Below are 24,771 nucleotides of genomic sequence, written 5' to 3'. Positions count from 1 at the left end.
CAAAGAGAGCTTAGTTACAAATTAAAAACTCAGAGCACCATGATCTCTTATCTCTGCCTCTCGCCCAGCTCTCTCTCTCTCTCTCTTGTGGAACCAAAAAGGAAAGGGAAGAGGGATGAGAAACAACTCTTGCCGCAAGCCACTCCTTCAATTTTTTTTGTTAGATTTAATTTTTAAATTAAATTAATAAAAAATTAATATGTTGACATCGCAAAACAATGCGTTTAGTTGGGACTTATGGGAGCTAAACATTTGGGGGAAAATGTAATGGTAGGGTTTTATTTGCATTAACCAAATGAGTAAAAATTCCCAAAAAAAAAAAAAAAAAAAGCTTAAGAATTTTTCAGTTTTAGCCCGTTGATTCATAGATTTATAATATATTTACCTTTTAAATAAAGCTAGGCCTTCTAGATAAATACCATATCAAGAATGAAAAATAAATGCATGGTTCCTTAATTTCTTTCCATGTCGATCTCTATGCATGTAAAATCATAAGACATGCATCATTGTCGTTTTTAAATAAACTAGCACCATAAAATAAAATTCAATTCCCAAAAGCCATAATAATGGGTTCAGAAATGACAGAAAATGACACTCAAATGAAATGGGTATGCGATCTTTTGCAGAAATTTGTGATGATCGTTGAGATAATCAAATTAAGTAATTCCTCTTCATTTGAGCCAACTACTTCAGAGTGCTGTAATTGCTCAATTGAACCAACATCTTCTTCATCCACAGTACTCCTCAATTCCTCTTCCTGTTGACTCAGTTCCACACTGCCAATCTTTCCACCATGGGCGGCAGGAAAGCAGCTGAAGCATATATAATACAGGGTAAAACAAACACAAATGCATGTATTTTTTAGCCAAAAAAGAAGACAAAAGTTTCAAAAAAATGCAAAACAATTGAGGACTTACGCTTGTTCCAAATTTTCCTGATGCAGAGGATCCTGCTCCTCACAGTGACAGCCACCAGTTGCCTAGAGTACAAGATTTGTAGATCGTTATAACAGAGACAGGACAACTATTGCGAAAACAGAGAGAAAACCCTGTTCTTGTCTTACCATAACAATGTTCTTCTCTTTGTCGACCAGATCCTTCAACCCCCCGATGCCCTTCTTTCTCCGCTGCAAAGCCTCGAACTTGGCCTCTGTCTTCACCTGGGATTTCTCCATAATCTCCATGAGTCGCTTTCTGGATTTCTCGAGGATCATCAACGAGCGCTCGCATTGTTGGATCAGTACTGCCTCGTAGCGTGAAGGAACGTCGTCGCATTGGGAAAACGCGGCCTCCACTAGTTCCACGGCTTCGCTGAGAGACTGGACGGTGTGATCGTATTCTTGAGCCATCAGGCGGTGGGGGATCGGTCGGCGGAGGGCGAGGGTGCAGAGGAGGAGGATTTGTTGCACAACAAATACATCTCAAGCTTATCTACACGTCTACGCTTTGAATTTGAATCCTAGTTAATGGTATCTTTTACTTATTTCCTTATCTTCAACAATTCAAAACTTTGAATCGTATGTATTTGGATGCTCAACGTATTTTTGGAGGATATGATCAATTGTTTAAAGAAAAAAAAGCCTAAAGAAAAAGATTTATTAGCCAACCATCTGCAGCTCATTGTATCCTTCTTTCATCTTTGTATGCTAGCCTTAATCCCTTGGCCTCTAGGGTTTGTGACTTTTCTTGTGAAAGCAGCAGCACTTACCCATGAAGCATACTCCATTTTGATAACCCTCCGACTTGCAATCAAGTCCAAACCTGTAAGTGTTTGGTGCTCACACATCTTCCATGGAATTTTTTGCTTACTTCATAAGGAAATTCATGTCCACCTTCTACGATATGAGAAAGTTTTGAAGCCAATTAGACCGACAAAGAAAGAGAACTTTATTTGCTCAATATTCTCACGGTTATTGAAGTGACATTGTGAATTATAAAATAGTGTTAATTTTATAAATACAATTTCTAAAACACCGATACATATAGCATTTTTTTTTTTTTTTTGTATAACAATGTTTAGAGAAAATTTTCTTGATCTTTGAGTAAAATTCATCTATAAATCAATAAAGGTTTAGAGCTACTCAAAATTTAACATTGTAGGTGAAATATATATCAATGAGTGCAAATTTAAGAATGAGATAAATATGAATCATCAAGATTTTTAAATCACAAGTGAGATTTAATATGTAGAATATTTAATTAAAATAGGAGGTGAATTACAGAGACTGCTCTTATACCAAGTTAAATCACTAATTATTCCAAAAGCTTAACTTGCTAGGAAAAAGTAAATTTAATAATTTAATTTATATTCTAACATTCGCCTAACACATGGAATGATTAATTGAAATTGGATAAACCGTATATATATATATATATATAGCCAAAGTTAAATCATGTCAAATCACAATTTAACCCAAAAAGTTAAACTTATAAAAAAATGGTTGACTTAAGAATTTAGTTAATACTATGACAATAATTAGGAAAAAAAATTATATAACATGCACAATAATGACATGAACTACTTTTGGCTTGACATATTCCAAGTTAAAGGCTATATTTTATGCTATATATGGGTATAACAAAGAAAAATTAAAACTAGGGTAACGTCCATTTAACCCCTTCAAGCTACCACCTTAATGTTAATTTACCCCCCAAATTATCAATTGCGACAATTTACCTCCCAAACTACCAAAACAATGACAATGTACCCCAAATTTTAACAAAATGACGAAATTACTCTTATTAAAATAAAAACAAAAGTATTAAAATTTAACTTTTTTTTTCAAAAATTTAAGGGTATTTTTGTCTTATTGAAAATTTTATAGGGGTAATTTTGTCATTTTGCTAGCATTTGGGGGTACATTTTCATTGTTTTGGTAGTTTGGAGGGTAGATTGTCGTAATTGATAGTTTAAGGGGTAAATTGTCATTGGGGTGGTAATTCGAGGGGGTTAAGTAGACTTTACCCTTAAAACTACTTATCTCCGTTTACAGGAAAGCCGAAGTTGATGAGGATAACAACGATAAAAATGGATATTATAATTTTAGCCATACTTTTTTTCTCCTGTGCCAAATACAATGGGAAAAAGGAAGTATTTATATCAAAAGTTACATTGTTTCAGGGTTGAATTATGCTAATACTTCATCAAGTTGTAAACGTGCCATCAACCATTGGATATTTCAAAGGGTTATTAAATTTGGGCCAAGAAAAAAAGGGACAAATTCCTTATTAACCTTTTGTGCTACTACATCGACAAAATAAGGTATATTTATAGTAAAAGTCACTTCGTTTTAAGCTTAGATTATGCTGACAAGCCATCAACTATTGGATATTTGAAGGGTTATTAGATTTGAGCCAAGAACAAAATTAAGAACAAATGCCTTAATCCTTATTAACCTTTTGTGCTACTACATTGCCAATTAGAGATTCTAAAACATTTCTTCCATTTTTCTTTTGAAATTAAAATTTAGTATGCGTCAATTTGTTTAAGAAATCCTATTTGACTGAAATGAAGTGGCCGAAACTACCCACAAAGGGTTTAGGGGGTGCTAATGAGTCATTGGGGACCAATATACGTTCTTGATTTATAAAACTAATGCTATTCTCAAAAAAACTATTCAGCTTTTTGGCACCAAATGAGGATAATAATATTTATAGACCCTCAAAATTTGAGAATCTACAAGGGAATACTAATTAATGGGTCATTGGGGCCCAATATAAGTTCTTGATTTATAAAACTAATGCAATTCCCAGAAAGCTTTTCAGCTTTTTGGCACCAATTTCTGTGGTATATTGGGGAAGTTAGAAAATAATTAATACAGAGAGCCAAAAATAATAATAATAATAGTAGGTGTCATTATTTATTTTGAGGAGCTATAAATGCATATAAATGTTTTATGTTTTCTTTCTTTCTGTATTTATTTATTTTAATTTTTTTTTCTCCCTTTTCTCTAACTGATCAGGATGCTTTATTGAAGAGATAATTTTGTAAAGACTCATTCAGTGACCTACAACACCAAAAACAATATTGGTCGACCCATAAAGTCTTTGTTTGTAAGATAACAGTCTCATAATTTGAACAAAATTGAAGTTATTATCCATTTTCTCATTTGTAATCTGATTTTGCTCCGCAAACAGGTTGTAATTTGTTGGATATGTCTCCTTGTCTACTGCATCTTCATATTCTTTCAATGCTCTTATCTCTTATCCTCATGGAAAGGAGACATATCCAAGAACCCTTCTTTTCAATGCATGTTCATTATCATTGTCAGTAACTATACAGTAATTGAATCCATGGGGCCACCTTTCTTATGCATAGATTGATGACAAGCTGAAACTACTCCCAAATGAAAGTAAAATGACATTCTCTGCTCTGGTGCCACCAATGTTCTTATTTTTCTCAGCAAGGCGATTTTTTTCAAGCTACAATATAGAAATTGTATGTTATTGAGACATTACTTTATTGTATACTACATTTTATATACAAGACAACGTTTGCCACAGTAAAAAGAAACAGGACAAAACCAGTAATACAAACCTCAGAAACTTTAGCCTTTCTGTGATCCTTTAATTTCTTCATTGATTTTCCGGTCCTTGTCTTTCTCTTTTGTTAGTGTTCTTGGCATTAAGAGCAAGCTGTGTTAACAGAGCTTCTATTACAGCATTAACCTTCTCTGCAGCATCTTTGTTGACCAAATCCTCCAAACATGCCTATAAAGGAAAGATTTATTGATTTATCCCATAAACATCAAAACAGTAGCCAACAAAAAGGGTAAGAACATTCAAGGAAACAGTTCGACAGGATTATGGCATCAATTTGGTAAAGCTGCAACATTTGATATAGTAAAACAAGAATAGATTCCACGTGAATTAAAATTTGCAATATACCCTTTTTTATTTTCTTATTTTGATTTTAGTTTTCTCAATTAATTTTAATTTTTGTTTTTAAGAAAATCAGAGCATTTTAGGAAGAATGACAGAAAGTGGTCATGTGCACCGATGGGAAATCTAACGGTCACAAAGTGGTATTTTTGCCACATATTCGTAGTTTAATGTAGGGGTGAAAAAGCGGGCAAATAATAACCGCTTGCATCTGCTATCCGCACTTATTTGTTGTTCATATATAAATGAATAGTTTATGTGAATGCAGATAGCCGTTTTAGGGTATGTAGATGCGGATAATAATCGCATCTGCAAGCCCTTTATATATAACATATAAATCCTATATTTAATTAAATTCACTAAATCGACGTCATTTTGGATTTGATAAGTTTATGAACTTTAGGTTATGTTAGTTTTTTTTTTCTCCTACTATCATCTCAAAGTCAACCTCACGCATCGCAAACATAACCTTCTTTTTTTTTGGTTGCATTTGTAGTGTTATTGGATTTCACTCATGAGAAACTCTTAATCATATGATGTAGGAAGCGAAATAATGTATGAGATGAGAATTTATTGGCAAAATGATTAGCAAAAATGATTTGAAAAATAGTGTTCAATTATAGATAATGTCTTTTTGTATTTACTAGAAGCAAACATTACAACTTTAAGGTGCAAAACGCTTATTATTTTATATGCGAATAGTAGATGATAACCATATTTATTAACCACAATAATCGCACAGATACAAATAATAATTATTCGATGAAGATGTGAATACCAGAACTATTATCCGTATTTTCACCTCTAATCATCATATATAAGCAAAGAGAGGAGGAGGAGGAGGGATTCTCTAGTTTTCTTTGTTTTTGTAGGTGTTTTTCGGCCAAAAATCAGCAACTCCGGCCGCTACCGCCTGCCCTCCAAGGTGCTGCCCTTCCCTTTTCCTCCATCCGCTCTACCACGTGCCAACGTTTGCCAGTGCCCATTGTAACATTCCCAGCCCGTTAAGGCTGAGTTTGCCACTTTTCTTCTGTTACAACAAAAGTTCTTGCAAAGATCTATAAGGTCTATCAGAGTACTTGATTTTAAAGGATACAAAATATGTATAAAACATTATTCAAGAGATTTTATTACAAGCGAAATTAGAAAACATTAAACTTTAGTTGCAGAATATCATATTATTATAATCACTGATATGAAAAGACTTTGAAAATTAATAATTATTCTCGTCCCCATTCCGGCCTCCTATTCCAGCATCCTTTCTACCTGAAAACAATAAATAAAACTGAATGAGCCCAAAGGGGGCCCAGCAAGTAAAATCCACAACCATAAATAGTTTTACTCCTTGTTCTCAGTTTTGAAAATCGTTTTCGCAAATAAATATAATTCTAGCCATAATAATATCTGTATGTACGGTTGCATCTCCCGTAACATATACATACTATTACATCTAGTAATAGATCATCGTTGTAAATCATCTTTATAAATCATCATCATAATGCATCATTATAAATAATCTTTGTAAATCATCATAGCATATCATCGTTGAAAATATAGTATCATTTTCTCATAATAGGGCCCATGTACACTATTACCCCTGTGCACGAGGGTTGCGGGTCCTTGTGACCATGGCACTGAACTGTGGCCACAGCCATGCCCGACCGTCAATTAACTCTTTCTTGGTGCACTCAACAGTCTAGTTGATGGAATACCACCTTCTGGCATAGCCTCCTTCAGTGGTTTCGCCTCCATCCGAGTATCGGTACCGAACTCTCATCTTTACTTATCTTGGGGCCAAAAATACTCTCCTCCATACATGTGCCCTCATTTCATAAACATTTATCTCATCTCTTGTACTTTTCTTTGTACTTCTTTTGATGCATCTTAGGGCAACATGTAGGAGGGTTTATCATCATTTTTCTTTCTTATAATCATCATCATTTCTCAACTTTCTTTTCTCAAATTGAAAACCTTTTCAAATATAAACTTGTTGTATTTAGAAAAGCGTTTAAATAAATAGAAACTTTCTAGATAATTCTTTTAGAAATCCTTCATGCATGCAACATAACTTCATAATACATAAATAAAATAATCATTTACAATTTACTAAAGAATGAATAAATAGCATGACATGAAGTAATTTTAGAAGGGGTAATGAATTTACTTACCTCTAGACTGAAGCTAAAAGTGGTATGAAGGAATCTAGTTGCTCCAATATGACTAACACCACTAGTATATCTTTTGAAACTAATTTCTAAAGTCCGCTATCTCTTGTGTTCTTTCTTTCTTGTAGCGCTTGGTCTCGCCCTTTCTCTCTCTGTTCTGAGTAAACACTCTTAGAAAGAAGAAAGACCGAGTAAAAAGCGGAAGAAGGAAGAATATATGCAAGAGATGGGAGAGGAGATGAGTGGTGAAAATTGTGAAGGAGAAGAGCTCTATTTATAGGAGAAAATCAAATACTATTCTACCTTCAATTTACAATTATACCCTCATTTTACTATTTCACCAACCCTATACTATTTCACCAACCCTATACTATTCTACCAACCCTATACTATTCTACCTATACTATTCTACCTTCTTATTCTACCATCCTTATACCTACCATTTACTATCCTATTATTTCACCAATTACCATTCTCTAATTACCACTCTCATAAATTTCCCAAGAATTAAAATCCTTAGCTACAATGGATATTAAAATAACATCATAATCTATTTAAATAGCTTTGAAAATTCTGGGACACTACACCCATCATCTCCTCCACTCCAGTCACTACTGATTTGCTGGCTGTGTTGCTTGTTTTGTTTGTTTTGAATAATAGTTTTCTCTTTAGATTTGCTCTTGTGAGCGATCTACGAGAAAAATGATGTAGTTTCTCAACCATTTTGGGTCGATGAGGAGTAGATCTAGTCTTCTCAGGAGCAGATCTGTGCTTTTATGGCTATTTTTCTGCTGGGGCTGGGTTTTAACTATTTTTTGTTGTCTGTATTTTTGTTTGAATAAGGATTGTCCAGACTTTGGGTTGTGGATGTGATTTGTTTTCAAAGCGAGGAAGATGAGCTACTTATGCATTGAGTTGAGTTTGTTTGGAACAAATCTGGTGTTACAATTGAAAAATAGTCATAGGTTAGCGGATATTGATGTCATAGATAGGTCTTAAATGCTTGATTTTTATGTAAGCATCTATGATTTGTTATCTCGTAGCTTCTTTCGCTGTGATTTTTCCGAACTTTTTGCTTTGTGATGTAAGAGCATTATGCTCGTGATCCTTCTTTAATGAGATTGAAATTTTTTTTTAAAAAAAAAATTGCGACATGTGGCATGAACCCATTTTTTTTAAAGGCTAAACTGGTTTTTTAAGGCATAATTAAGAGCATTTAATTATATTTCAATAATTTTCATTATATGTGATTTCATTAAGTTCAAAACTTTAATGTATGATATTATTTTCTTAAAATTTCTTACTTTCCAAAACTATATAAAGACAACATTTAGAATTTAAAAACATACTACATTAATTAACTATTCATAATCGGCCATATAAGTCATAAAGAATTAAAAAAATAAAAAAAATAAAAAATCCTTTTTTTAAAAGGCTATTTTTTTTTTCTTTATACATTTCATTTTAAACCGTGTATATCTATAGGAACAAAATTTTATTAAAAAAATGTTTATTTTCCTTTGTATTTTTTTTTTTTTTTCCAAATGTTCAAAATTCTATGCGTTTGATTTATATTGAAATATTATAGATGCCACACTACAAATATTAAATATTCATGCTAATTTTCTATATTATAATCCATGTATTCTTCTTGCTATTTTTTTTTTTTTAAACCGTAGTGTATATATATATATATATATATATATATATATATAACCATATATAAGATTTTTTTAACAATATATAGGATTTGGTGCTATGAAATTGGAAACAGATTACCAACGTGCTAATATGTTTTTTTAATAGATATCACACTAAATTTTTTAAATATTCCTACTAATTTTTTATATTATAATTCATGTATTCTTCTTACTTTTTTTTTTTATTTATAATTTTTCATTTTAAATTATATATACTTATACGAACAAAGATTTAGACATGTTTTAATGTATATGAGTTAAACTAAAATAAAGGCTCTTGTGTTTTACCTGATTTTTTGTTTTGTTTATATGATTTAGTTGATTTTCGACCATTTTTGAAAGTGTTTTTATGCTTTTGAAAGCAAAACAATGCAAACATTTATTTGATTAATAAGCATAAATCGAACATAAATACTTTCAAAAGACCAAAGAAATATTAAACATTGCACCTTATGTGAGGATTGATTTGATTGTGTTAAAGAGTCAGTAAAATATTTTGTTTTGTTTTGTATTCATAAAAAAAATATTTTGTTTAGTTTGCTTTGTATTTTTTTAGAATGTTTAGAATTATATGAATTTTAATTTTCATTGAAATATAATAGGTATCAGACCAATAATATTAAAAACTAATGCTTTGATAATCAAAATCCACATGTTTTCATCTTGCTATTATTTTCATTTTAAACTACTCACATGAGAACAAATATTTTAACATTTTTACAAATATGTTGTAATGCATTTGAATATTTTATGAGATTTTTTTTTTTGTTCGTTTGTGTTATACTCATAAAAAAATATTTTGTTTCTTTTTCTCTGTTTTTTTATTCTTCGAATGTTCATAAGTATACGATATTTGTATTGAAATATAATAAGTATTACACCAACAATATGATAAATTCTTACTAATTTTTATTAATGCTTTGATAATCAAAATCCAAGTTTTATTCTCACTATTTTTTTTTTTTTTTGGCTTTATATTTCTTTTTCATTTTAAACTACTCTAACCGGAACAAAGACTTTACCATGTTTTAGTTTATATAAATTAAATTAAATTCAATGATCTTATGTTTTAATTCATCTATGTGTGATTGTGTTATTAAATACATGTTCATTACATTTCAAAAAAAAATGCATGCTCAATAATATACTGATGTATAACTTTTAGTATATCTTTTCATTAAAAGAGACATGATAATTTTTTTTATATGAAAAATAATATAGAGATGCATTTAAATTTTAAAATTAAATTATAAAAAAAAATCACGCGCATATCTGACAGTGATACCCGTCTGTAACTGATGGGATTTTTATTTTTTTATTTTTTTATTTTTCCCTATAAAATGGGAACTCGTGGCCAAATTCATGAGTCTGAGCTTTTCCCTTTTCTCCTTATGGATTTTCTTATACACGTGTAGAAAGTAGAAACGATTAGATTGGGGACCGACTCTCTTGCATGACATCAGTCAAACAAAGAGAACGGAGTTTTCTCTGTTGATGAATTATCGTCTCCTACCAACTATTCCATTCAATTTCTTTACCAAAACTAAATCAAACGCAAAAAACTCCATAAACACACTTTGAGAATAGCGTAGCGTAAAAGGAACAGCGATACTTTCTGTCTGATTTCGAATTCGAATTGACAACATGGGATCTTTGAAGGACAAAGATGACGAGCTGGAACAAGTCGGAGGGGAAGCGATACTGTACGTTAATGGAGTTCGTAGAACTTTGCCTGATGGGTTGGCCCACATGACTCTTCTGGAGTATCTCAGAGGTACAACATGGTTTCTCAAGCTATGATCCATTTCTCAGATAATTTTGTGATCTGGGTTTCTTTAGTTTGTTTGCTTGCTTAGAAATTAGAGGAATAGAAGAGAAAAGGGAAAGAGTTTTGAATTTTTGACTTAGTTTTGATATGATGTAGAATTGCCTAATATATATTGGGTTATTTGCGAATCAATCAAGTCTGGTGGTTCGCCCCACTTGAAGTTTCTTACACTTTTTGAATCATGCTTTTTTGATTTGAATTGCCTTATATGTGGGCTAGGCTTGAAAAGTATCTTTTACCATATCCCATTTTTTTGTCAGCAACCTAGAAAGGATTGACATTTGTTTCTGAGCTATGTTTATTTTTGATAAAGTTTAACATATGCTTTTGCTTTTCTTCAGACTTTAATTTAGAATCATTCACCTCCAGTTAACCGTAAGTTATGCTATTTTTTTTGATAAAATGTAAGACTCTGTTTGGGTGCTAAGAAGTTTGATAAACGGAATGCTGTTTTTTGTTCTTTGTTGATTTGTCTCCCCCGGATTTCTGGCAAGATTAAAGAAAGGAGTTAAATGGAAAAAAAGAAAAAGAAAAAGAAAAAAAGAATTACTATTCACCGATTCTAAAGCAATGTTTTTGTTGTGCTTAAAATAATCTGCTATTTTTATTTTCCCTGCCCCACAATTTATCGGCAACAGAGTAGCAGCTTACTAATAGAAGTTAAGGAACATCTTATTAATAATTTTTCTTTGATGTTCTGATAATATTTTCTAATGGTCGTTTGTTATAATGTAATCATCATTTCTAACATATTGTAGTATTCCAAATCTAATTGCCTACTTGATTGAGGTCAAAATCTTGGAAATTTGCAGTTTAAATTGCAGTACCACAAGAAATAGTTTATAATTGTGGCCGGTGCTTCTTTTGAAAGGGCTTTTTTCTAGCATAATTGAATTGCAGAGCTGATTGTTCTTTATGAAGCTCATCATACAATATGCTTTACCTGGACATAACTTTTGAAAAAAAAAAAAAATGTTACTCTTTGGTTCTAAACTTGCATGTATTTCAAATGCCTGAGTTTAAGTTGTTTCGGGGTGGATATTTTATCTTTAATTTCATTAAAATGTTTTTTTTTTTAGTTCTTTCTTTTTCCTTAATTGCCCGTGCCTTTTCCTGTCTTATCCCTTGATTGCTTATTCGTTATAAATTTGGTGGCAATACATTGTTCTGTTATTGACTAAAATGTCTTCATCTTCATTTCTTTTTCTTTGTTTTATTATAGTAACAGTTTGAGCTCTGGTTTTATCATTTCTTCAAATGTTTATTATATACTTCCTCTTAGTGTCAGTGTATGTAGTCCTCTATGGGGAAAAACCTCATCATAAAACTTCATTTTCCATTTTGGCAATAAAGATATTGGTCTGACGGGGACAAAGCTTGGCTGCGGAGAAGGTGGTTGTGGAGCCTGCACTGTTATGGTTTCTCATTATGATAAAAATTTGAGGAGATGCGTGTGAGTCTCTCTCTCTCTCTTGCTCTCTCTGTCTGCATGTTTGCCTCTCATGTCTCCTTCCTGTGAGGGGTATGTTAGGAATTGAAAATCTTGTTCTGATAGCTCTCTTTCAGGCACTATGCTGTAAATGCATGCTTGGCTCCTCTTTATTCTGTAGAAGGGATGCATGTTATTACAGTGGAGGGAGTAGGGACCCACAAACATGGCTTGCACCCAATTCAAGTAATATTCTCTGCTTTTCATGATTGTATCTACTCCTGTTGAATTTTATTATTGTTGTTATTATGTTATTAATATGCTCAGTTAGTAATAAAATTTTTTTGTCATTAATAATTCAAAATATCTGTATAATGCGCTATTCAGAAATCTATTTCCATCATTGGAATTTTACAATATTTTGCTAATGGAGTAGAGAATTTAGATCTGGTCCAGAACTTCCCCCCCTCGTTTTCTTTTTGCCTCTAACAGGTAAGACAATAAACTTTTTTCTGTTGTTGTGGAATTAATCTAAATTGGTGCAATATGTATGTGTATGATTTGTATCAGAAAGGAATGTAGCGCTTAGTAATTTCATCACGAGTGTTTTCTCTAGAGATGAAAAGATAAAGATGTATTAATAAATTTAACAATTCATCTTGATATAATTGCAAAACCAGTTTCTTCAAAGCATTGGGAAATTATTCTCTTCTAGAGAAAGTTGCTCATACCTTGTAAACCTAGTAGCTAGATTCAGAAAAAAACCCTAGTAGCTAGCATTTTAGTTGATCAATTTTCTCTGCTCTTGAAAGTGCAGAAGTATAGTTATGTTTATTTTGAATCTCAGGTTACTGCGGGGTCAGTTGAATTCTGGCTGTTGAGCTGGAGTTTTTGTTTGGAACTGTTTTTACAGTTGTGTTTAGTAAAATTTTCATTAATTGAAAGTTTATTTTGAATCAAACTTATTGCAGTTATTTTCTTTGGTGTTGAGTTTGACTTACTGAGGTCATCAACCATATTTGTTTGTCCACAATGTTCTGTAGGAATCATTGGCACAATCTCATGGCTCACAATGTGGATTTTGTACTCCTGGTTTTATCATGTCCATGTATGCATTACTAAGGTCATGTCAAACACCACCTAGTGAGGAGCAGATTGAAGAATGCCTTGCTGGAAATTTGTGTCGATGCACAGGATACAGACCAATTGCTGATGCATTTCGAGTCTTTGCCAAAACAAATGATGTTCTATACTCTGATATCTCTTCACTAAACCTTCAAGGAGGTGATTCTGTTTGTCCTTCTACTGGTAAGCCGTGTTCATGTAGGTCAAAATCTCCAAGTGGTGGTACAGACTCCACCAAACAAAGTATGCCTTGTAATGATAGGTATGAACCTGTCTCTTACAGTGAGACAGATGGAAGCAGATATACAGAAAAAGAGCTTATCTTCCCCCCTGAGCTATTATTGAGGAAATTAACTTATTTGAATTTGAGTGGATTTGGTGGGCTTAAGTGGTATCGACCCTTAAGACTTCAACATGTGCTAGAGTTAAAAGCAAAATATCGAGATGCGAAGTTATTGGTAGGTAATACTGAAGTAGGAATTGAAATGAGGTTGAAGAGAATGCAATATCAGGTTTTGATCTCTATTATGCATGTGCCTGAACTTAATGTATTGAGTGTTAAGGATGATGGCTTAGAGATAGGCTCTGCAGTAAGGCTCTCTGAACTCTTGAATGTTTTCAGAAAGGTTGTAAAAGAGCGTGATGCTCAGGAAACCTCTTCCTGTAAGGCCTTCATTGAACAGTTGAAATGGTTTGCTGGAACACAGATAAAAAATGTTGCATCTGTTGGTGGGAATATATGTACAGCCAGTCCGATATCTGATTTGAACCCTCTTTGGATGGCTGCTGGTGCAAAGTTTCGAATCATTGATTGTAAAGGAAACATTAGAACGGTCATGGCTGAAAATTTCTTCCTGGGTTATCGTAAGGTGGATATGGCAAGTGATGAAATCTTACTTTCTGTATTCTTACCTTGGACTAGGCCCTTTGAGTACGTGAAAGAATTTAAACAGGCTCACCGTCGAGATGATGATATTGCAATTGTAAATGCTGGGATGCGTGTTTATCTTGCGGAAAAATGTGAAGACTGGATTGTTTCAGATGCTAGCATTGATTATGGTGGTGTTGCTCCACTCTCCCTTTCTGCAGTGAAAACAAAAGAGTTTCTCATTGGGAAGTATTGGAACCAGGAGCTGTTGAAGGGTGCTTTGAAAATTTTGCAAAAGGATATCTTTCTAAAGGAAGATGCTCCTGGTGGGATGGTGGAATTTCGGAAATCTTTAATACTTAGTTTCTTTTTCAAATTTTTTCTATGGGTATCTCATCAAATAAATGGAAAGAAATCCATTGAGAATGTACAATTATCACATCTATCTGCTATACAATCATTCCACCGCCCACCTGTTATAGGAAGTCAGGACTATGAAGTTAGGAAACATGGGACTGCTGTGGGTTCTCCTGAGGTTCATCTCTCATCAAGACTTCAGGTATGTACATGGGAAAAATTATAGTTTTTATGGTGTTGTATCCATGTTGATCTATCAAATGTTGATATGCATTTCTCTCTGTATTTTATAATAGAAATTTGCAGGTATGAGGCTTGCATAACTTCTACTCTGTTGCTCTTCATACTCATCACATGTGGACATTTGGAAATTTGTTCACATTTGCAGAGTATGAGGAGATTATCTTCTCATTTGTTGATTGTCTTAAATTGGGTTTGCCTGTATCTTAAATCATGTAAAAGTGCTAGAGTTGGTAGTTATTGTCTATATAATTATTCTTAGTTGATAAAGTGTATCATCATGATATTTTTGTTGATATAATTACTTCTTCTAGGTTACAGGAGAGGCAGAATACACTGATGATACACCGTTACCACCTAATGGTTTGCATGCTGCATTGGTATTGAGCAGAAAACCTCATGCCCGTATTCTTTCAATAGATGACTCAGGAGCCATGGCTTCACCTGGTTTTGCAGGCATATTTCTAGCTAAAGATGTGCCTGGCGGTAATGATATTGGAGCAGTTATCCATGATGAGGAACTATTTGCTACAGAATTTGTCACTTGTGTGGGTCATGTATGAAGCTTCCTGAATAAATTTTTTTAATCTAATTTAATGTTCATTCATTTGGGTGCACTCTTCTTTTTTCTATGGGATGTTTTGGATATCCCTTATCCTATTTCCTTTTTAATCCATGGAACTATGTATGAATCTGTATGCAGGTTATAGGAGTTGTTGTTGCTGATACACATGAAAATGCAAAACTAGCCGCAAGAAAAGTTCATATTGAGTATGAAGAGCTCCCAGCCATCTTATCAATAGAGGATGCCATCAATGCTAAAAGTTTCCATCCTAATACCGAGAGATGCTTGAGAAAAGGGGATGTGGATCTCTGTTTTAAATCCTCTCAGTGTCACAGGATCATAGAGGGGGAGGTTCAAGTGGGAGGTCAAGAACATTTTTACTTAGAGCCACATAGCAGCTTGATATGGACAACGGATGGTGGCAACGAAGTTTATATGATCTCATCCACCCAAGTAAGTTAGCTTGTCACCTCTATTTCATAGACTTATCCAAGCCATGGGCTTCTCTGAACCAATTCCGATTTAATAAGATATCTGATGAAATAGAATATGAATTGAGCCGCTTTTTGCAGTATTTAGCTTCTTTACTACAAACTTCTGGATATATTCTGCTATATGAGTGTATTCTGTTGTTATGAAACTTAGGGATTTTGTATCAGCTGAATATTTGTGTGGAAACGCAGGATGTTTACATAATAAATAAGAAGTTCAACATTGGCTTTACACATTCTTATTCTTTAGTTGGATGAATTGGCATGATGAAATTTTCCCAGCAATTCATTTATAGAATAAAGATTTGGCATGACTTTTACCTGATCAAAGTGATGGGCTTCGATATTCTGATTCTTCTTTCCATATATGTCAATTTGATATCTGCCATAGTCTTCCCAGGTGCCTAGCTGTTTACTGCTCCTAGTTATTGTTTTAAAGTAAATGCATCTCTTGTGGTTAATTTTCAGATTGTAGAGTCTATGTTAGCAATTCTTGCACATCTGTTTGTCGGCATGTGTTGGTTCAAAGCCACAGAAGTGACCTCTCTGATTGTTATTGCTTACTACCTTTTGTAAAGCTTTCTGAAGGCTGCCTCTTATAAAAACCTTTGTACTCACTGTATATATTTATGGTATGTTTTGTCTCTTGTCACTGGTCTGCACATATTTCTTATGTATTAGCAATATTGTTGTGAAAAGTTTCAAATTTCACTGCCTAGAAGCTTATTAGTTGCCAACGTCAACTCGGATGCCTCAAAGATGGTTCTCGTATTGCTTAACATTTTTCTATTTTAAGATCACAGTACAACACTTTGTGCAGGCCCCTCAGAAGCACCAGAAGTACGTTTCTCATGTTCTTGGTCTTCCAATGTCAAAAGTGGTTTGTAAAACCAAGCGAATTGGTGGTGGATTTGGTGGGAAGGAGACAAGATCAGCTTTCGTTGCTGCTGCGGCTTCTGTACCATCATATCTGTTGAATCGACCAGTGAAATTGACATTAGACAGGGATATAGACATGATGATAACTGGGCAGCGGCATAGCTTTCTTGGGAAGTACAAGGTATCATATTCGTTACTCTAATTTGATTATGCTGTAGAATCAGTATACTGAAGTTCAACAATTAGTTCTATTTCTACAAGACCACTTGATAATGTTTAAGATGAATTCTGAACATAGATATGTGCTAAAGGATTCAGTTTTGTTTTAGTTTTTGAATTTCTTTGACAAACATGAAAGAAGGATAAACCGATAGAGAAGAGTTTTCGTTCAACTCCATATGTTAAGATGTTGGCTTTTAGTATATAGAGGCCTGATGACATCTTATCATATGGTTTTTTACCAGATGTAACCAAAATCTTTTAAATCTGGTTTTACTCTTGCTTGTGTTTGAAGTGGAAAAAAAGTAACCTCAGCTTTCAGCAGCACATATTAATTTAGCATCTATACTAGAACATGGTTTTTATTAAAATTTGACCAAAATTATTTAATATCATTTAAGTCTTGCTTCTGTTTGAAGTAAAGTAAGAGGGTGTTGCTGGTTGTACGAAGGCTTCTTTTATTTATTTTTTATTTTTAATATTTCATGTAAGGAAATGGAGAAGAAGAGGAATGTGAAAAAAAAAAAAAAACTGTAGCTCGTGCACATGTTGAATTTTTCTATAAACTGTTGCTCCTCTAATTCTTTTCTATTTTTTGTTTTCTTTTTGTTTCTTTTTATTTTGTTTTAAATCTTGTCGTTAAAGATAATGTATTCAGCTGAAATTGACCCTTAGGCTGTGTTTGTTTCAGCATAAAATGTTTTCTGTAATTTCTGGTGTTAGTTGCGGCATGTGGGTGAAAGATGTTGGTCAATGGAAAACAATTTCCAATTCAGAATATTCCCAACTAACTTCTCTTTTTTTATTGAAAGTTGATGTAATGGAACAAAATAATGATGAAATGGCATGACTTAGGTCGGGTTCACAAATGAGGGGAAAGTGCTTGCACTGGATCTTGAAATCTACAATAATGCTGGAAATTCACTGGACCTTTCTCTTGCTGTCCTTGAGCGTGCTATGTTTCACTCGGATAATGTCTATGAGATACCTAATGTGAGGATTATTGGAAGGGCTTGCTTCACCAATATCCCCAGTAACACTGCCTTTCGAGGATTTGGTGGTCCTCAAGGCATGATTATTACTGAAAATTGGATTCAAAGAATTGCAGTAGAACTCGAGAAAAGCCCGGAAGAGATAAGGGTAAGTTATATAGTCTCCTTCATTTGTCATTCTTTTGATATGGCTGCAGTTTATAATCACTACCCTCATTGTTCTTAATTGTTTTTCCTATTGAATTTGTCATTTGGGTTTCTTTTTAGGAAAATAATTTTCAAGGTGAAGGTTCAATATTGCACTATGGCCAACAACTTCAACACTGTACCTTGGCCCCGCTCTGGAATGAGCTGAAGTTATCTTGTGACTTTTTGAATGCCCGTAACGAAGTTAACCAGTTCAATGCTAACAACCGGTGGAGGAAGCGTGGAATCACTATGGTTCCAACCAAATTCGGCATATCCTTTACGGCTAAGTTTATGAACCAGGTAACATGTGAAACAATATTAGTTGTTAGTTCTAGAATCATGATTGGTGTTTTATTTTTAATCACATAAAGTGGCTCTATATGGAATTACTGGCATCTTTGGGGATCAGTTTGGTTGTGTGCTCTGAAAGAAGTATTGTTACTTGAGAGGATAGGATATGCTCCTGCTGCATGAGAGCAGGGGCGTGACTGTCAGAGATGAGTCTAGGTGAAGTTCCTGTATTTATAATTTCTTGGTTCATATAACCTATGCTAGCGAAACAGGATAGAACTCCCTTGGATATGAACTGGGAGATGAGGCACTTCTGCTCCAAAATTTTGCTTATATATTTTTCTTCTTCACTTTGAATCTATCGATTGGACAGAGAGATCTTTGGGGTAAGATTTCTTGTCTGATGCTTGATTTGATTATTATGTACTAGAGGGTGGTGCATACTGTGTGTTTTCCTTTCCACATATCAATTCTCCCATCATGTTTCAATTAATCCAACCTGCTTGAATTGCAGAAATGTGTAGTGGGCGTCATGGATGAGGTGGCACAACTTAAGTTATTGAAAGTTTGAAACTTCCATTTTACCATTTAATGGTTGTATTGGATTGTTGTATATTCTAAATATTGCATGATCTAAATATTAACAAATTCATTTATTAAATGAATAACTATTACATGCCACTCATTTGTTTCCTTTGCTCTTTTCTTTGCTTTTGTGTTTTGTGTTTTGTGTTTTTTTCTCTTTATTATTTTTTTCCTGTTCTTTTTTCTTATTTTAATCGATGCATCTATGAACTCACTAATTAATTTTTTCTTTTTATTGTTTGTTTTTACCATTATTCTTTTGATTCCTTAAATTCCTATTTAAATTCAAAATGTTTTATTTTAGTCTTGCCACTATGAAATTCTTGTGTTATTTTAAAATGTATGAAAACCTATGGATACACATAGCTGTGTGATTTAAGAGAAAAATTTTGCACATTTATCTTTCTTGAAACCTCAATAGTACGTTTGCACATTTAAGAGCATGGTTTTGAAACATGGAACCAAGGTGTATGATTGACGTATGCTGCATATTCTGCACGGTATTATGTCTATGCTCCTTCTTGAAGTGTTAACTGCAGTCTGTTTTGTCATTCCAAATTTTGATACAGTTTGTTTCATCATTCCAAGTTCTGATGAGTTCTTGGATGCAAAATACATCTTTAACTTGCTTCACGTGATGCATTGAATTCATTCTTATCATTTTTTCAAGTCTTAACATTTTCCTAGAACGCACGTATTGATCTGTTCTGAATATTTACAGATGTTTCAACCATTTCATTGCTGGTGGAATTGGTTTTGTGTTTATTATTTTGGGATATGACTCTTGCATTCTATGTTTATTACGAAATCATGTTAACAGAATCCTGATTATGCAAGTTTTCCTATTCACTGTAGGCTGGTGCTCTTGTTCATGTTTATACTGATGGAACTGTTTTAGTTACACATGGAGGTGTTGAAATGGGACAAGGTTTATATACAAAAATTGCTCAGATTGCTGCTTCTGCGTTCAATATCCCTCTCAGTTCTGTCTTTATATCAGAGACAAGTACTGACAAGGTAATCAGCCCTGTTTTTGTTAAAAGTTTTTCATCTTGTTTCTTGCAAAGTAATTTACTGTTGACCACATTCGGTGGAAAAAACTCCTTGGTACTACTGGTGGGACATTGCTTGGCTGTTCCTGTTAGCTAAGTATTAGCAATGTTGAATACAATGGCACGAATGTATAATACTTTTCCTTATATTTATAGAAAGCCTTGATGTATGTGAGATGATGATGGAATCAAACATATAGGAATTCCGTATGCCTATCTGACATAGAGAGCTGCACCACTTTAAGAGAGGATGCCCCTTCCACTTGCTTCTATTTTTCAGAACAATTCAAAAGGAAAATGTGTTTGTGCTTTCTAATAGATTCTGAAGCTCTCTGTATTGGCAGTTTTGTGACAAGATATGTTTTCTGTCACCAGTCTCCGTAGAACCATTTAATAACATTATTTTAAGTGAAAGGAATTTATTCTTACAAGATTCTGCATGTGAACTGGAAATAGATCATGGATTGCTTTAGAATTAAATATAGTCTTGAATTCTTTTATGCTTCATGCATAAATACATATATTGTATACAGAAACAATCATATATTCATTTTGTTTTCATGGTGGTACTGAGTCAGGTTCCCAATTCATCACCGACAGCTGCTTCTGCAAGTTCTGATATGTATGGATATGCAGTTTTGGATGCATGTGAGCAAATAAAGGCAAGAATGGAGCCCATTTCTAGACAAAATAATTTCAGCTCGTTTGCTGAGGTACCTTCATTTTCATAATTTTACATAAAATTACTGCATCGACCCTTGGATGATCCAATCATCAAGTGTATGATCTGTTTCTTTTTATAGAATGGATAAGTTCCTTTTCTTCCAAGAGGAACAAAGAAATGGTTAATGAAAAGGAGAACATAGTATTTGATGTGAATGATATCTTAGATGTATAGTATTCTTCTCCTGTGTTTTATTATAAATAGTGAGGTTACGAAAAAAAAGTAAGTTTGAGTTTGTTATGCGTAAGAAAATGTTTGTTGGAATTCCTGCAAATATATATTTTTAGTAAGTAATTTCATTATCATTAAATAAGCGCAAAGCGGCGCAACCCTAGTACATATAGAGTATACAAGAGAACCCATAATCTGAAGAAAAAGATGAACACAAGTTCAAAAAATCTTCAAAACTAAAGACAAGCAAACTATGATGTGCAAATATCCAAGTACAGAAAGTGTTGAACATATCTAACACCGAAGTCTCTACATCTTTAAAGCTCGGAGCATTCCCTTCTTGCCAAAGGCACTACATTAAACACAATGGAGCCAACCTCCATACTTCCATAACTCTACCACACCCTTCTTGTCTTTCAAAACTGACCAACAAATCAATCACCCGTTTCTAGGCTGATTAAGAATGGAATTCCATAACTCTTGCTAATCCACAATAAATCAGCAAGTGATTGATGGACTCCCCATTCTTCTTGTACATGCACCACCACTCAACCACCACAACATTCCTCTTTCTCAAATTATCCAGCACTAATATTTTCCTTAAGGCTGTTGTCCACACAAAAAATGCCACCCAGCGAGGGAGCCTTGACTATCCATATACTCTTCAATGGAAAAGGGGATCCTTTCAGACTAATTGACACTTGATAAAACGATTTCACTTCAAACTTGCTCCTTTTGGAAGGACTACATCCTATTCTATCCTTATCTCCTTCTCTTAGTCTAAAAGACTCGAAGAAAGATAATGCCACCTCTACCTTCCAATCCTGAACTGGTCTAGTAAAAATCCAATGAATAGTCCTTTCTCAAAACTGCAAGTTATTTGCCACCCACGCATCCTTTCTTTGTGCAATACTGAACAAATCCAGATAAGATATCTTCAACGGACTATCCTCACACCACACATCATGCCAAAAACTACCCTTTGGTCGCCAATTAAACTGTTCGGAATGCAATTGATTGTAGAATTGCACTATATGCTCCTTTATTTCGGTAGCTATAGAAGACATGGAACGGTTGATGACTAAAGAAATCCATGTTGTATAGCTTCTCTTTATCATTAACTTGTTAACTCCAAGTAAGGTTTTATACTGGCCTCCTTTCTTTTTGTTGGAAATTTTCTAATGATGAGAACTTTGTTGTTTTCAATTATTCCCAGCTGGCAAATGCATGCTATATGGAGCGAATAGATCTTTCAGCACATGGATTCTATATTACACCTGAAATTGGCTTTGATTGGAGTACTGGTCAAGGACACCCATTCAAGTACTTCACATATGGTGCCGCGTTTGCAGAGGTTGAAATTGATACATTGACTGGAGATTTTCACACAAGGGCAGCAAACATTTTCTTGGATCTTGGATATTCTCTCAATCCAGCAATTGATGTTGGACAGGTTCTTTTCTTTTAATTTCCTTTTTCATTTTCTCCTTCATTTTATTCTAAGGTGTCAAGTTATTATGACACCTTTATGCAGGACCTGCAAATTTTAGCTTTTCTTTTTAAATTTATTACTATTAATTTTTTTTTAGAAAAATAAAAAAAATTGGATTAGTACATCTTTGAATCACATTATCTTCTCATGATTTGGTGCATGCTTTGATATTCTAACAGATTGAAGGAGCCTTTATCCAAGGTGTAGGTTGGGTAGCCCTAGAAGAACTAAAGTGGGGAGATGCAGCTCATAAGTGGATCCCACCTGGCTGCCTTTACACATGCGGGCCTGGAAGTTACAAAATTCCTTCTATGAATGATGTCCCCTTCAAGTTCAATGTTGCCCTTCTGAAGGTACACTCAACTAATTGCTTCTCAATTACCTTTGTCAAAAAAGTGCAAGAGTGGGGAGGGGGGTGGGGTTGCATCCTGATGTTCCAAATAACTGAATATACCTTTATGGTTGGTTGTTTTGATATGGAATCATCTCTATTATCATAAAGAGTCTATGCAAACCTGGAGATTAGGTTGAAAACGAAAAACATAATTAGAAATAATATCGTCAATTAAAGCAAGTGTTGAGAACCCCCATACTTATATGATGTGAAAAAACACAAATATGTATTGTACTTGAGGGATCCCATTATAGAGAAAGAAGAGATGCTTTTAGGCCATAATGTAAGCATGCAATTAATTATCTCACTTTAGGGATGGATAAGGTGGGAAAAGGAAAATTAATTTAATAAACCAAGTTAACAGCAACTGCATCAAAATTCCAAAACTGTCGAAACGTTTCGAAGTACAAAAAATCTTTACTGGCCTATGCTTTCCATGATTGTACCAGTATGGCTCTTCTGACATACATTTCTAGCCAAGTTAAATCAATTATTTTTGCCATGCATCTGTCAAACCTAATAAAGCAACAACATAATGGTATAGGAATGAAATTCTGTTGCTTATATCCTGGTTTCTTAAATGATGAGTCCCATTCAGTGGCGGAGCCACGTTAGCCTTTGGGGGTGCCGTGGTTTAATTTTTTTTTTTCAAAGGTTTAAAAAGAGAGCTGTGCAATCTTTGTTAAATTTCTTTCCTAAAACATGTGTAGGATCTTTTAGACATTTGAAGCATGACTTGTTGTGGATAGCCTGCTTGTAGCATTTCATTATACAAAATATGATTTAGATTCGATACTTGTTGATTTTGTACTTCTAAGAGACCGTAAAGTGCAGTTCTAGACACTTTTTTTTTTTTTTTTTTTTTTTTTTGTATTTGTCTTTTTGATATAGTGCCGGCATGTTACATTTCTAATATATTAATTTAAGCACATATTTATGAACTTTTATAGATATTTTTCTGTGATACATATATTATGTGAATTACCAAATTTTTAGGGTGGAGAAAATTTTTAGTACGCCAAAAAACATTTTTAGGACGCAAAATTTTTTTTTTGCGGCACCCCCAATATGAATTGCCTGGCTCCGCCACTGGTCCCATTTGGTAAGTTTAAGTAGATCATATTATCTTTGCTGGTAAGAGCTGCGATTTTTCGATTTGAACTTTTAATTTCAAAATTAACTTATTGGCTTCCCATGCATTTCATGAGTTAGCTGCAGTGCAGCTACTCAATTAAATCTTAGTTTTTTTTATTATTTTTAAACTTCTCTGGCTTATGTGTTTCTTTGCTAATTGACAGGGTCATCCAAATGTGAAGGCTATCCATTCATCTAAAGCTGTTGGAGAGCCTCCCTTCTTTCTGGCCTCTGCTGTCTTTTTTGCCATCAAAGATGCCATTATGGCTGCAAGATCTGAAGTGGGTTGTAATGACTGGTTTCCTCTGGATAATCCAGCAACACCTGAACGCATCCGAATGGCTTGTTTGGATGAGTTCATCACACCATTGATTAGCTCTGATTTCCACCCAAAGCTCAGTGTTTGATCCACATTTGCAATATTGGCATATCCTGAAAGTTGAAAATTTCACTCCACGGTTCTATAGTTTTAGCCATAGCTCTGTTAGACAAGGCAAAGGAAGGGAGGACACCCTTCTTTTAACAACTAACAAGTTAATCAAGTAAAAAAATGGTTACTCTCATGTTAATTAGCATGGTGCAAAATGTAATTACAAGCAGTTATTCTAGGACAAGTCAATAAACTCAGGCAGATATTTTTTTCTTGTGTATTTTTTTTCTTCTTTTTTTTGGTGTATTATAGAAAAGCAAGTTAATGCTACTATATATGTCCTGCATGAGAATATGTAATAATATAAATAATTCCATGAACTCATGAGGATGAGGTGAGTGGCGGAGTCAGAATTTAAGTAATTGATTTTCTGTTTTGTCTGCGGCCCCCCACCCTCTCCCCTCAAAAAAGCTGAATAAGTTATCCAAAAAAGAAAAACAATAAAGCCACTGAATTAATAATCAACATAATGTGCTCAGAAAAAAAAATAATCAACATCTACTTTGCTGAGAGGGAAAAAAAAAAAAAAAAAAGTTGTGAAAATGTGTCACGTTATGAGGAGAAACCATTA

At 33.7% G+C, this 24,771-nt stretch overlaps 2 protein-coding genes across 2 annotated transcripts; one reads left to right on the top strand and one right to left on the bottom strand.

The window, feature by feature from the left end:
- Nucleotides 1-595: 595 nt before the first annotated feature.
- Nucleotides 596-1,348, bottom strand: LOC132163808 (uncharacterized). The gene is made up of 3 exons (XM_059574179.2): nucleotides 1,064-1,348; nucleotides 918-979; nucleotides 596-812 (listed from the first exon to the last, which is right to left on the bottom strand). The coding sequence occupies exons 1-3, from the start codon at nucleotides 1,346-1,348 to the stop codon at nucleotides 596-598; spliced, it is 564 nt and encodes a 187-aa protein (XP_059430162.2).
- Nucleotides 1,349-10,133: 8,785 nt separating this feature from the next.
- On the top strand, nucleotides 10,134-24,414 carry LOC132164659 (xanthine dehydrogenase 1). The gene is made up of 14 exons (XM_059575201.2): nucleotides 10,134-10,519; nucleotides 11,927-12,026; nucleotides 12,140-12,248; nucleotides 13,046-14,554; nucleotides 14,907-15,149; nucleotides 15,296-15,610; nucleotides 16,469-16,708; nucleotides 17,602-17,886; nucleotides 18,006-18,227; nucleotides 19,659-19,820; nucleotides 20,434-20,568; nucleotides 21,967-22,203; nucleotides 22,422-22,595; nucleotides 23,935-24,414. The coding sequence occupies exons 1-14, from the start codon at nucleotides 10,390-10,392 to the stop codon at nucleotides 24,175-24,177; spliced, it is 4,104 nt and encodes a 1,367-aa protein (XP_059431184.2). The 5' UTR covers nucleotides 10,134-10,389; the 3' UTR covers nucleotides 24,178-24,414.
- Nucleotides 24,415-24,771: the final 357 nt, after the last annotated feature.

Source organism: Corylus avellana, chromosome 8 (assembly GCF_965113065.1).
Source record: "Corylus avellana chromosome 8, dhCorAvel1.hap1.2, whole genome shotgun sequence".
In the NCBI taxonomy this organism is placed as follows: Eukaryota; Viridiplantae; Streptophyta; class Magnoliopsida; order Fagales; family Betulaceae; genus Corylus; species Corylus avellana.
This window is presented reverse-complemented; position numbering and strand designations above follow the sequence as displayed.